The 12,993-nt window shown below is 40.2% G+C and overlaps 1 protein-coding gene across 3 annotated transcripts in view; it reads right to left on the bottom strand.

Annotated features, from left to right (window-relative positions):
- Positions 1-12,993, bottom strand: part of tsc22d2 (TSC22 domain family 2) — a 91,456-nt gene that overhangs the window by 44,547 nt on the left and 33,916 nt on the right. The window contains exon 2 of one of the 3 annotated variants that reach the window (XM_073041585.1): positions 10,702-10,773. The exons of the other annotated variants lie outside the window; for them this stretch is intronic. Coding sequence (XP_072897686.1) covers positions 10,702-10,773 — 72 coding nt within the window. The remainder of the gene's footprint in view (positions 1-10,701; positions 10,774-12,993) is intronic. 3 annotated transcript variants of the gene reach the window in all.

The following is a 12,993-nucleotide window of genomic DNA, read 5'->3' as shown; positions in this document are numbered from 1 at the left end:
ATGTAGGGCACAGAGTTATGCAAATTAGCTCAGATTGTGTTTTATTCAGTACCTGCCACTCCATTCTTTATAAACCTAGAAGACAAACACAGGAAGGTTATCACTTCCATTAAGAGTACAGTTTAATTGTCACTTTTAATATGTACAATTACTCAAGCTTCATTGCGGTTGGGAGTAATGAGGCAGCAGGAAGAATTTTAAAATCTTGCAACATTGTTAAATATTCTCATGCCACATCTTATAGTGGTTTGCCCAAGTATTAACAATTGCCACAGATCATTAGTTATGCAACAGAACAGAAAGTTACACCAACACTTTATTGTAGAGCTTGGTGCAGCCATAAGTTTTCAGTAACAAAAGCTCTATGCAATACGCAGGGGTGTCAAACTCATTTTAGGTCACGGGCCGGACTGAGCAAAATGCAGCTTCATGCGGGCCGGCTCAGTCGGACGCGTGCGAACGCAGCTTTCGTTGCCTCCGTTTTTTCAGCCTGCTCTCATGTGTCTCAGTCTCTGCTATAACTACAAAGTGTTTCACTTTACAAATTCCGTTTCTTATGAAGAAGACTGCCGAATAAACACTAAAAACCCTGAAAACCTGGTACCTGAATAAACTCAGCATTAGCCATATCATACGCCATAGGCGCTTCGATTACTGGGGCCAGCTTTAATAGTAATTAGATATTATCTCGCGGGCCAAAGATAATTCCACCGCGGGCTGGATTTGGCCCGCGGGCCTTGAGTTTGACATATATGCAATACAGAATAGGATGTCCCTTTAGTTACAGAGATGAGGAGGAACATTTTTTAACCAGAGCACGGTGAACCTGTGTAATTCATTGACACAGACAGCTGGAGATCAAGCCTGGTGGGAACACAGTATTTCTGTGTGCCCTCTCTCCACACCCACATTTTGGGGTGGGTTGAACCAAACGAAGTTGGGAGTATTGAACAGACTCACTCGCTCACCCAAGCCTGAGTGGCTGGCTCCTGCTTAACGTCCTGCCTAAATGGGGTCCTTCCATTAAGAAGTCCAAGATCCAGTTGCAGAGGAGTCCCAACGAGGAAGATTACCCGCCAGCTTCTGAGGGATGATCGTGTTAAAAACTGGTTGATGAACTGCATCCTGGTGTATGAGATACCATTTTCTAGCTGGGACACGACAGAGTGGAGGGCTAAGGCTATGGTATCATCAGTGCACCAGTCTATGCTGTAGAAAAACTGGAAAGAGTTCTATGTAGCTGGAAGATGCCATATTATATGATCTATTACCAGCCGCCCAAAGCACTTCATGAATGTTGAAGTCATTGCTACTAGGCAGTAATCGTTTAAGCCAATTATCGATGCTCTTTTGGGTACCGGAATGAAGGTGGCTGCCTTGAAGCCTGCAGGAATAATGGACTGTTTCAAAGGGATGTTAAAGGTGTCAGTTAAGACACATGTTAGTTAATCCATACAGTCCCTCAGCACACAACTAGGTAGTATGTTGTTGTCTGGCCCTATAGCTTTGCTTGGGTTTACCCTGGGTAGGATCCTCCACACCTTGGCCTTTCCTAAATGTCACACCATTCAATACATCACATTGTACCTAGAAGGCATTCAGCCTATCAGAAAGAGGTACATCACTGCCGTTGACTTGCAAGGTGGACTTGTAATCTGTTGTGGTTCAAATACCCTGCCACATGTACTGCGTGACCTGTTGTCATAGAGGTGCCTGAATTTTCTGTAACACATGAATTTTCTTAAACCACAAGAGCAACCTACAGGTCTAAGTAAGCTTTGGTCTTGAAACTTGGGATAGCATATTTTTGGTAGGGAGAAGGGGATTTGCATATTACCTTGGAGAAGCAAAAGATTCTTGGAATATACATACAAAGACTAAATAGTGCACCACAGGTTAGCAAAATATTAGAATAATAAACAGAAATAAGGCACACTGGGGCTTATTTCTAGAGGGATACAATAGGAAAATTAAAACCTTTGGTGAACCATAAAGGAAGGGTACTGCGAACTTTTCTGGTTGCCACATTATATAAAGGAGCAAAAGACACAAAAGAGGATACTGGGGACTTTCACAAAGATGCCAGAAATTGAATGATTTAAACATCGAGAGTCAAACTACAAGAGGGAGAGTCAAAGGGCATGGGGAGAGAGGACAGGAAAGTGCCATTGTAGACAATATTACCCATGAATGACAGGAGAATCAAAGGATAACCTGCTACTCCAACTTCATTTCTGCTCTAACAGATACTTTTCTCTTGAACAAAGGTAGCTGAGGGGGAACCTAATAGATCTATAAAATTACAAATGAATGTGTCTACTTGTGGATAAGTGGAAAACTAGAGGTGAACAATACAAGATAGTAACCGAGTAATCCAAAGGCAGTTCATAAAGAAGCTTCAGAGCACTGAGAAGATGGAACTCGTCACCGACAGAAAGCAAATAGTATAGACACACTTGAGGATAGGCTAGATGAGCATGAAATAAAAGAGAACAGAGGGCTTAGATGAGGAAGATGAGCAGAATGCTAACACCAGCATGGACTTGTTAGGTCAAATGACCCTTTTCAATGCATACATTCTACATAACTTAGAAGCGTGCTGGATGGCCAAGTCGTGACCTGGCTTTGCAGGTTGATTAAGCTAATATTTTTCAAAGCTTCCAAATGCCCTTGCTATAAAGATTTAAAGGCCAATAAATAGAAAAACAAAAGAAAATAATTAGTTATCTTTCTTCCCCACTGCTGTTACAAAGCTCACTTAAAGTTATATGTTAAGTGATATTTAAAAAGTTCAATGCCAGCAGTTCCATGAGGAACAGTCGGCAAAGCACAAACTACAAAACATTATATTTATAGTTAGAGGTTTGCAAATGTGCACACCTACAGTATTATTCATACATTGTCATTTTAAACTGCAAATTTAAGCGTATTCAAAGGTAAAAATGCTCTAGTGTACAATTAATCACCATTGTTTGTTTCAGTGCATTTACCCACCCACTTTGCAAACCACACCTCCACCTGAAAAGGAGAATCTCCCAAATGACTACATCCTGATGAAATATAAAGCAGTATTCAGAAATGCAATACAAGCAATGATAATTCCTAAAAGCTTACAACTACCAATTTAAAAGCAGACTTGAAAGAACACCAACAAAGGCAGTAAGAAACTATTGTGACCAAAGAAACAAATTACTTAGGTGAAGTAACAGTAAGAGTTGTAATGAATTTGCCTACTGCCACAACTTGATCTACCACAGATGCAATCTCACTGGCTCTCAACTTGGTCATGGACCACCTGACAACAGCAAAAACTACATCAAACTGCTGTTTATTAATTAGAACCAAGCCTTTAACACCATGACCCTCTCAGTACTAATCAACAAGCTTCAAGACCTGGACCGCTATTCCTCTCTTTCCAACTGGGTCCATGACTTCCTCATCAGGGAGACCACAGTCAATGTGTATCAGAAATAATATCTCCTTGCTGACCATCAACACCAGCACACCTCAAAGAACTGTGCGTAGGCCACTGCTCAACTCTGTACACCATGATTAAGTGACTAGGCAAACACAAATGCCATCTATAAATTGCTGATAACACAACTGCTGTGAGCGGAATTTCAGATGGAGATGAGAAATTGTACAGGAGTGAGATAGATCAGCTGGTTGATGGTGTCACAACAAGAATCTCATGCACAATGCCAGCAAAGCCAAAAAACTGATTGGGGACTTCAGAAAGAGGAAGTTGAGGGAACATTCCTCATCAAGGGATCAGTAGTGGAAAGGGTGAACAGCTGCAAGTTCATGGGTGTCAACATCTCTGAATATCTATCCTGGACAGAACATTATGACACAATTATGAAGATGGCACATCAATGGCTATATATTTCATTAAGAGTTTGTGATTTGGTATGTCAGAGCATTCTAACTGATTGTATCACGCCATTGTACGGAGGTGCCAATGCGAAAGATTGGAAAAGTCTGCAGAGGGTTGTAAACTCAGCTAGTTACATCATAAGCACCAACCTTCTAACCTTTGAGGACATCTTCAAAAGACAATGCCACAAAAGGGCAGCATTCATCATTAAGGACCTCCACCACCCAGGACATGACCTTTTTTGATCACTACCAGAGAGGAGGTGCGGGAACCTGAGGACACATAATTTTAGGAACAGTTTCCTCCCCCTTTGCTATCAGATTTCTGAATGATCCGTGAATCTATGAACACCATTTCATGATTTTGCTCTCTTTTTGCACAAGTTAATATTTGTGCACAGCAGATTCCAGTTAATTCGGGGGAAGCTTCATATTTGAGACAACTCTTAAAGAACAAAATCTCTGATCAAGAAAATAGCCGAGATTCCCTTCCTTTACTTGGGGCACCATGTTGCTTAATTAGGACAGGAGAATGCGCCGAACAGTTTCTAACTAGTGTACTAATGTGGCCATTAAACATTACAACATGCTTCAAGCGAAAAAAAATTCAAAGTGGCGTCAGTTGCACGTGTTTGTGTTCAAACCCCAGTGATTTTTGCCATTGATAGTTGGCGAGAAATAAGCAAGTCAATTCAGAACTATTTTGCTCACTGCATTTCAAGCATTCAAGCTTGGAGATGCCAGAAACTTCCAGGAGTAAAATGGAACAATTTCACTACTTCAGCGAGTTAGGAACTATGAAGAACTAGAAGGTATCGACAATCATCTTGAATGTTACAATGAAAGTGAAGATTTGGAGGACAGAATTAAAGATACTGTATGAAGAGAGTTCATTATCTGCACCAGGTGTCCGTGCTGATTCTGTTCATTTACAGTCATCAAAAGTATGTGGCAGCATACACTGGATGAATTCCTCCATCAGTAACTTATGAACTAATACAGTCTTATAGTACCGCAGCATTATTTTGTAGTCTTCTAATTTGCTCTGTATTTCATTTAAATACATAATTTGTTACTCAGTTAAATGGTAGTTTGTCTTTATAATATTTTAACTATTTCCATGAAATGTCCCCTAATTGGGGCAGCTGCTTAATTGGGCTGAAGTGTACTGGCCCAGCTGTGTCCCAATTAACCGGTTCCCGAGCAATACACACAAAATGGTGAAGGAACTGAGGTCAGGAAACATCTATAGAAATGAATAAACAGCTGAGGTTTCAGGCAAAGACACTTTCTCCTCTTGCCAGGGAATAAAAAGGGATAAAGTAAAATAATTCTCATCAAATATTGAAAGGCCTAGATAGACTGGATGTGGCGAAGATGTTTCGGATAGTGAGGAAGTCTAGACCACAGTACAGCTTTAGAACAGAAATGAGGGATAATTTCTTCAGCCAGAAGGTGCTGAACCTGTTGAATTCATTGGTCTACAGATGGCTGTGGGGGCCAGTCATTGGGTATACTTAAAGCAGATAGGTTCTTGATTAGTAGGGTGTCAAAGGTTACAGGGAGAAGGCAAGGGAATTGGTTTGAGAGGGATATTCAGCCTTGCAATGGTGGAATAGACTCCACGGGCCGGATCGCCTAGTTCTGCTCGTGTCTTATGGTCTAAAGGTACAGTCGGCCCTCCTTATCCACGGGTTCTGCATGTGCGGATTCAACCAACCACGGATCGGGAAAACCCGGAAGTTCTCTCTCCAGCAGTTGTTGTTTGAGCATGTACAGACTTTTTTTTCTTGTCATTAATCCCTAAACAATGCAGTATAACACCTATTTACATAGCATTTACATTGTATTAGGTATTATAAGTAATCTAGAGATGATTTTAAGTATACAGGAGGATGTGTGTAGGTTACCGTGGATTGGGATCAGAAAAAAAATCCCGGAAGTTCTCTTATTAAAGTAAGTCGGAACAGGTATATCCGGTATTATTTAGCTTCAGTTAGTCAAACGTTTGTCTTAGTATATAGTATATATTTTACCTTTCTATGCATATAAAACACTTAAGAAACGTATGTATTCCAATAATTAAACCACTGCGTTGCTTAGTAATAATTGTAGCTTTCATCGGGGCAGGGCCTTTCACATCCTCCATTATTCTCACTTTATCCTTTAAAATTGTTCCGATCGTTGACCGACTGTAGCCTAATGCTTTTCTAATGACCGACGGCATTTCAGTTTTTTCCGATCGCTTTATTATTTCTACTTTATTTTCAATCGTGATCATGATTATTTTCGTGAACAGAAACACTGCGGATTCAGAGCTCCGCTGAGTCCTAAAGTCCACCACACCGAGACAGGTTAAATATGGTCTGGAGCTCCGCTGAGCCCTAAAGTCCATCACACTGAGACAGGTTAAATAAGGGACTTGAGCACCCATGTTTTGTTGTATCCACCGGGGGGGGGGGGGGCAGAACCAATCCCCCACAGATAAGGAGGGCCAACTGTAGTTAGAATTCAGATTTAGTGATTGAACCACAATGCAAAATTTGTCCCCTTTAGCTTTCCAAAATGAAGTTCAAAGAATTACATTTATTCCACTGTTAATTTCATGTCCTATTATGTAAAATTACAGTAATCATGGACAATATTATGTAGTATCATCGATGTTACAACTCAATTCATATAGATATCAATTGATAAACAAAATATTTAATGAACCAGAAAGATCAACTTCCAAATGCATGCCCCCGGTATAAATAATTATGTAAACAGTCATGGAAGTATAAACTTGTAAATTTTAAACTACCGTAGATTCCGGATTATAAGCCGCTACTTTTTTCCCACATTTTGAACAGCTTTGAACTCTGCGGCCTTTAATCCAGAGCGGCTAATACATGGTTTTTTTTCATGCCGCCTCGTAAACATTTTGCCTCGTAACAGTAGACCAATAAAATTGATGAGTAGTTCACAGAGGTCCAATGAAATTGTACGATAAATCAAGCGCACTTTCACAATTAAATTATTGTAAATCAGTCATTTGTACTCACCCTCATCAACATGGAAAATACTCGAAGAAAAGCAAGACCCGAGCGCATCAGACCCGATCGCGTTACGCAAGCGCGTCAGACCCGAGCGCATCAGACCCGATTAGACCCGATCGCATTACGCAAGCGCGTCAGACCCGATTAGACCCGATCGCGTTACGCAAGCGCGTCAGACCCGAGCGCATCAGACCCGATTAGACCCGATCGCGTTACGCAAGCGCGTCAGACCCGAGCGCATTAGACCCGATTAGACCCGATCGCGTTACGCAAGCGCGTCAGACCCGATTAGACCCGATCGCGTTACGCGAGCGCGTCAGACCCGAGCGAAAACGCTGCTTTTAAGTTAAAGGCGATCAATAACTTTTCCTGGTAGGCTGCAGTATATATATTTTTACCAGTCGCTAGGAGATATTGGAATGTTGTTCGTGCTGTTCAGTAAAAAAGTATATGCAACGTAATTTGTGTTACCGATACGTATGTATATTTAAAAGTAGCGGTGCGGCCTAAAATCCGGTGCGGCCTTTACAATTAAAAAATTGATTTTATTTCTAAAATTAGAGCCAGCGGCTTTTAATCAGGTGCGCTCTGTAGTCCGGAATCTACGGTACTTCACAACCTCACCCCTTCCAATTGCTGATCTCTTCTAACAAGAGCATCTTAACCATAATACCCTAATCACTCCACTGCTGGTGCTTATTGCCTCAGCTGTAATGGTATCAAGCTCAAAGCTCCCCTACACGTCCCCATTTCTTAATCCATACAACAGGTTGATCAAATGTTTGAGAATTGCCTAATATCCATACATGGTTCAATTTGAACAATTCGCAAAATTAAAGCATGGAAAAAGGCATTCTAACAATGACCAACTATTTAGAGATACAGCTCAGTAACAGGCCCTTCTGGCCCCATGAGCCCCCAACAACCAATTGCATTCATATGAACAATTAACCTATTAACCTGTATGTCACTGGAATGGCGGAGGAAACCGGAGCAGTAAAGGAGAGGATGTACAAACTCCTTACAGACAGAGGCAGGAAATGAACCCAGGTCACTGGCACTGTAATAGTCTTATGCTAACCACTACACTACCGTTCCCCCAAGCACAATATCCTATTGTGTTTTAAAGCTATTGCATTTTGACTTGGTACAATTTGTAATTGGTTCTAGTTTCACTCCAGAAGCATGGAGAAATAATCTAGGCTAATATTCCAGTGCGGTGGCAAGAGAGCGCTGTCAGAAATGCTATCTTCCCTTTGAACTATTACCAAAGCCACGTCTTGTCTATCAGAGGGTAGGCAACATTATACAGTAATATTCCAAAAATGGGGAGAATTAACTTGCTGTTTAATCTAGTATTAATTACTCAAAACAAGTAATCTGTCATTAACAGATTGATGTTTGTGGTAGCTTGCAATATTCAAATTGGTTGCAGTGTTTCCTCCATTAAAACCATGATCATACTTCAAAGCGCTTCATTAGCTCACATCACATGGAGATCTCACTGATACCATCAAGGTGGTGGTACAGACACAAACTCAAAAGTTTTAGCAACAGCTTCCCCTCTGCCATCAGATATAATATACACACATTAAATGTACATCCGTTCAATCTTTTTTTTTACTGCCTCCTACCCAGGATCAAATATTTCACTGAACTTAATTGGTACTTTAATAAAATATAATAAATATCATACTTTCAGCAATGTAAACATTTTCCCTCCATTATTGATGGTGCTGATATAAGTTGTTACTTTGCCTCAAAATAAATGAAAATCAATCTTTTGCAAATGTACAACTCTCCATTGAAATTGTTTTCACCTTACAGCACATGGTGCTCATGATAACATTTGTAAAACTCAGACATGGCCAGCAATTTCAGAATAGCTTTAATTGGATTGGCAATGCTTTTGAGATGGCTGATAGGCTGGATGGTTTCCCTTGCTGGGGAACCAGGTTCTAGTCTGTCCAACAGGTCAGCCACTCAGGACAGAATTAAATCTACATTAAGAGGCAGCAAATCTTTTGATTTCTCTATCCAAGTATATACTGAGATATTTGCATTAAATAGAACCAAAGCTCGTGGGTTCATAGAGTAAGGTGGTGCTCAGGCACTAAATTGTGGAACAGGCACCAGGGATCAAATTGCTTCTATTTATGTTCTTTCTTGATCTTAGACAACAGCAGCAAAACCACAGGAGAAAACGTTGCATTACTGAGGATACCAGGCTCGGAGCTGGATATCTAATATACCTTGCTTGCCTTAAGTGGTAATTACTCGCCTTCTTGAGAGGCAGCATCTATGCAGGGAGCAGCTAACATTCATAATCCATGAACCTGTTGCCCTGATATTTCCCAACATTTTCTCTTATTCTAGAATGTGAGTATTCACAATATTTTAACTGCAGTAACCTCTTGTGGCATGTTCAATTCTGTTGACGTCTACAGAAAGAGGCAAACGTTGAACTCCACACTCTTAGAATAGATCTTGAAAAATACTAAATCAATGCAGTTTCATTCATTCTAACTGCAAGGTGAAGACCTAAAATAAAATGGATCTAGTCATTTAGTTATACTCAAAAACCAACAACAAATACAAACAAGTGGAATTAAATATTATAGCTTTAACATCTTCCAGAAAATGATATTGTGGGGAAAAAAAAGATGGTGATAACTTTAAAAAGTAACAGATAACACTGCAGTGTTGCAACAGATTTTTAGTGGCATTTCAAGTTGTGTGCTCTGTGCCTTAGACAAGCATTACCAGGCAGCAAGGAAAAGCAACATCCACATAAACAATGTTATTTATCACAGTGCACCTTAGAAGCTGTAATGATGATGGCAAGAGAGAGAAGCTCAAATGTAAGAATTAGCAGTGCAGCTTTTCAACGGGTAACTCAAAACATCAGATTAGCTCATGTGAAAGTAACACTCATTAAGAATGTTTCTCGCCAAACTTTTGAAATAACGTTGAAGACAATTATAATTGAGGTTGGAGACAGTTTTTGTTTTAAAAAGGCCAAATGCTGGCTTTCCTAACAGAGTAGAAGCTAGTCCTCACAGAAGTTACTTGACAGATCAGCAGCCACACCAGAAGATAATTCCAGGCATTCTGACATGTAGGTTTTGAGCAAGAATATTCAGTATCATATCTAATGAGCAGATGTGTCTCTCTAGCTTGGGGAGTTGGTGTCTGCTGTCTGAGGTGTATATTTTCCTAACAGCATCAGGTTTCTGCTTATAAGCACTTGGCTACTTTAACAGGCTGCCAGTTTATTAATGCAGTAACCATAAAGTGGTCTGATCTCTGCTCATTTTTTTCCCCACCAAATAAAATCATCCTAGCAGGACTTTAAATTGCAAGCTGTGCTTCTTGACCTTCCAGTAATCCTGCTTTTATTATTGCTTAAATGGTAGTTTTAAATGTAGTCTTATGATGGCATTGTATTTGTCAAAGATTATGGTACTAAATGAGGGCTGAAACAAAGTTTTTCCTCTCCTCCCATCCAAACACATTGTAATGTTCTATATAAACTCTCTCTTAATGAGCATTGCACCCCAGTGTGAAATTACCTTACCTGAAATGATTACTCAAGGTTGTGTGGAACTTCTACTAGTATTTTGAGGGTTCTTGAGGGTATATACCAATACACCCAAGATAATTGAAATGACTCCATGTGTGGCATAAATTGCACTTATTCTTTCTAAATGGTTGACGAGAAACCAGAACAGTGCGAAGCAAATACATGCATACTACTGCTTGTATGCATTTCCATGTACAGTCATACCTATCGTAGAGGGTCTTTGCATCCCGAGACTTGTTTACAGGAAAAGCTCGGTAGAAAGCAGCAGATGGATTCCTATGTTTCAACAATCAAAGATGGAGACAAAAGAGTAGTAAATAAACATTAGAATAAGCAGAAAATAGATCAGATATATCTTATCCAGAATTAAACTGAACAGCATATTTGTTGGAATAGAAAGTGTCACCAGAAACAGAACAACCTGCTTGAGGGGAAGGGAGCGTTAGTTAAGGTGTTCACAGAGTAAGAAATTGGTCACTAAATTCTAAATTCATATTTTCACTCAGATGTCCATTTAGTTTAGAAGAACAAAGTATTTCAGCCATCTACATTTGTCAATTTAAAGGGTCAAACTTTAATGAAAATTCCATCTTCCTTAGGAAATAAAAGGAGCAAACTTTCAGCAAATATTGGAGCCAAGCTCAATGTGGAGTTGCTTGGTAGCATGAATCAGTGTCATATTTTAGACTAACGGAACACTTATCCTGACATGCCTTCGCCATATCATACCCCCACCCCCCCCCATACAAGTAAAATGGTGCTTAAAAATCAAATGCCTCACTAGTTTTCTAAATTTCAGGTCTCCACCCCAAGATTAGAACCAAACATGAATGAACTAGCACAAGAGTAAACTCGTGAAGGTTTATTATTCACATAACCAATGATCAGAATTATGTTAAACATCACCTTTGTTAAGGCAACTTCAACAAGCCCTACAGTCAAACAATCAGTGGTCACTTTACGAGGCACACCTGCTCCTTAATGCAAATATCTAATCAGCAATTCACTGTAGAAAAGCATGCAGACATGGTCAAGAGGTTCAGATGTTGTTCAGACCAAACATCAGAATGGGGAAGAAATGTAATCTAAGTGACTTTGACCGTGGAGTCTCTAGAGTTTACAGAAAATGGTGAGAAAAACAAAAAAAAAATCCAGTTGAGGGGTAGTTCTATGGGCGAAAACACCTTGTTAATGAGAGAGGTCAGAGGAGAATAGCGAGGCTGGTTCAAGCTGACAGGAAGGCGACAGTAACTGAAATAACTACACATTACAACAGTGGTGTGTGGAAGAGCCTCTCAATGCACAACATGTTGAATTTTCAAGTGGATCAGCTATAGCAGAAGTCTATGAACATGCACTCAGCGGTGCAAGAGATACCTACCGTAGTAAAGTGACCACTGAATGCATCTACTGTAGCTGTGCGGAGAGAAACTCACGAAGGACTAAGTATTTCTATATGGTTTTAAAAAGAATTACAATTTATAAAATTATAGCTTCAGCTGGGAACCCAGCATTGCAGTTAACAAGGAGCTTCAACAGTTCTGTAAAGCTCGGCTGATAAACAAGGCAAAAGATCAGGCCACTAGGAAGGAAATGGTCACAAGATACAGAGAAGTGCGCCAGTTGGTGTTTGAAAATGGGAAGCTGTTGCTGGCATCATATTGAGCTCTATGTGAAAAGGTAGCAATTCTTGGTTTTTTTTGTAAATAGTTGGAATTCCTTGTCATCCACAACCTAACCTCCTAAATGTGTAGAAGCAGAACATCCATAGAAGCAATCATTCTCACTCTGCCCATACCAACGCTTCCCATAATAGAATGCAACGTACAAGTTTTGCTTTGAATTTTTTCCAGAAAGGCAAATTATATTCCAATAACTGGCATCTCTCTCAGATTGATATGTTATTAATCAATGATTCTAGGCCACAATTTAAAAAGATATACAATACTGTGCAAAATTCTTAGGCACATATAGATAGCCAGGGTGCCCAAGACTTTTGCACAGTACTATAATAATTTTATGTATTGAACTGTTCTGCTGTCAAAAAAAATCAAAGACATATGTGAATAATGATAAATGTGCTTCCTATATAGGTCTCTATGACGGACTGAGAGTGGGAAGGGAGGCAGGGGGAGGGGAATCATAGTTGGGAAAAGGGGAAGGGAGAGTGGAGGGAGCAGGAAACACCTGAGAGTCATTCTGTAATAATCAATAAACTAACTGCTTGGAATCATGTGACCTTATCTGGAGCTTCAGGGCTGGGTGTGTCTGCAACCTCACTACCTCCCGCCTAGCACTCCTCTGCCACCTGTCTCACCCTCTTCCCACAGCACTCCAGCCTTGCCATTTCTAATATCCTTTGCTCCCGCCTGATTTACAAACTCTCCCTTCACTCCATGTTAACAAATACAGTACTGTGCAGAAGTCTTAGGCAGCCTGGCAAGCTATATATGTGCCTAAGACAATTGCACAGTACCATATCAAGTCAGTCTACAA

This window comes from Hemitrygon akajei, chromosome 3, assembly GCF_048418815.1.
Source record: "Hemitrygon akajei chromosome 3, sHemAka1.3, whole genome shotgun sequence".
Classification (NCBI taxonomy): Eukaryota; Metazoa; Chordata; class Chondrichthyes; order Myliobatiformes; family Dasyatidae; genus Hemitrygon; species Hemitrygon akajei.
The sequence above is the reverse complement of the archived record's forward strand: the minus strand, read 5'-3'. Positions and strand labels throughout refer to the sequence as shown.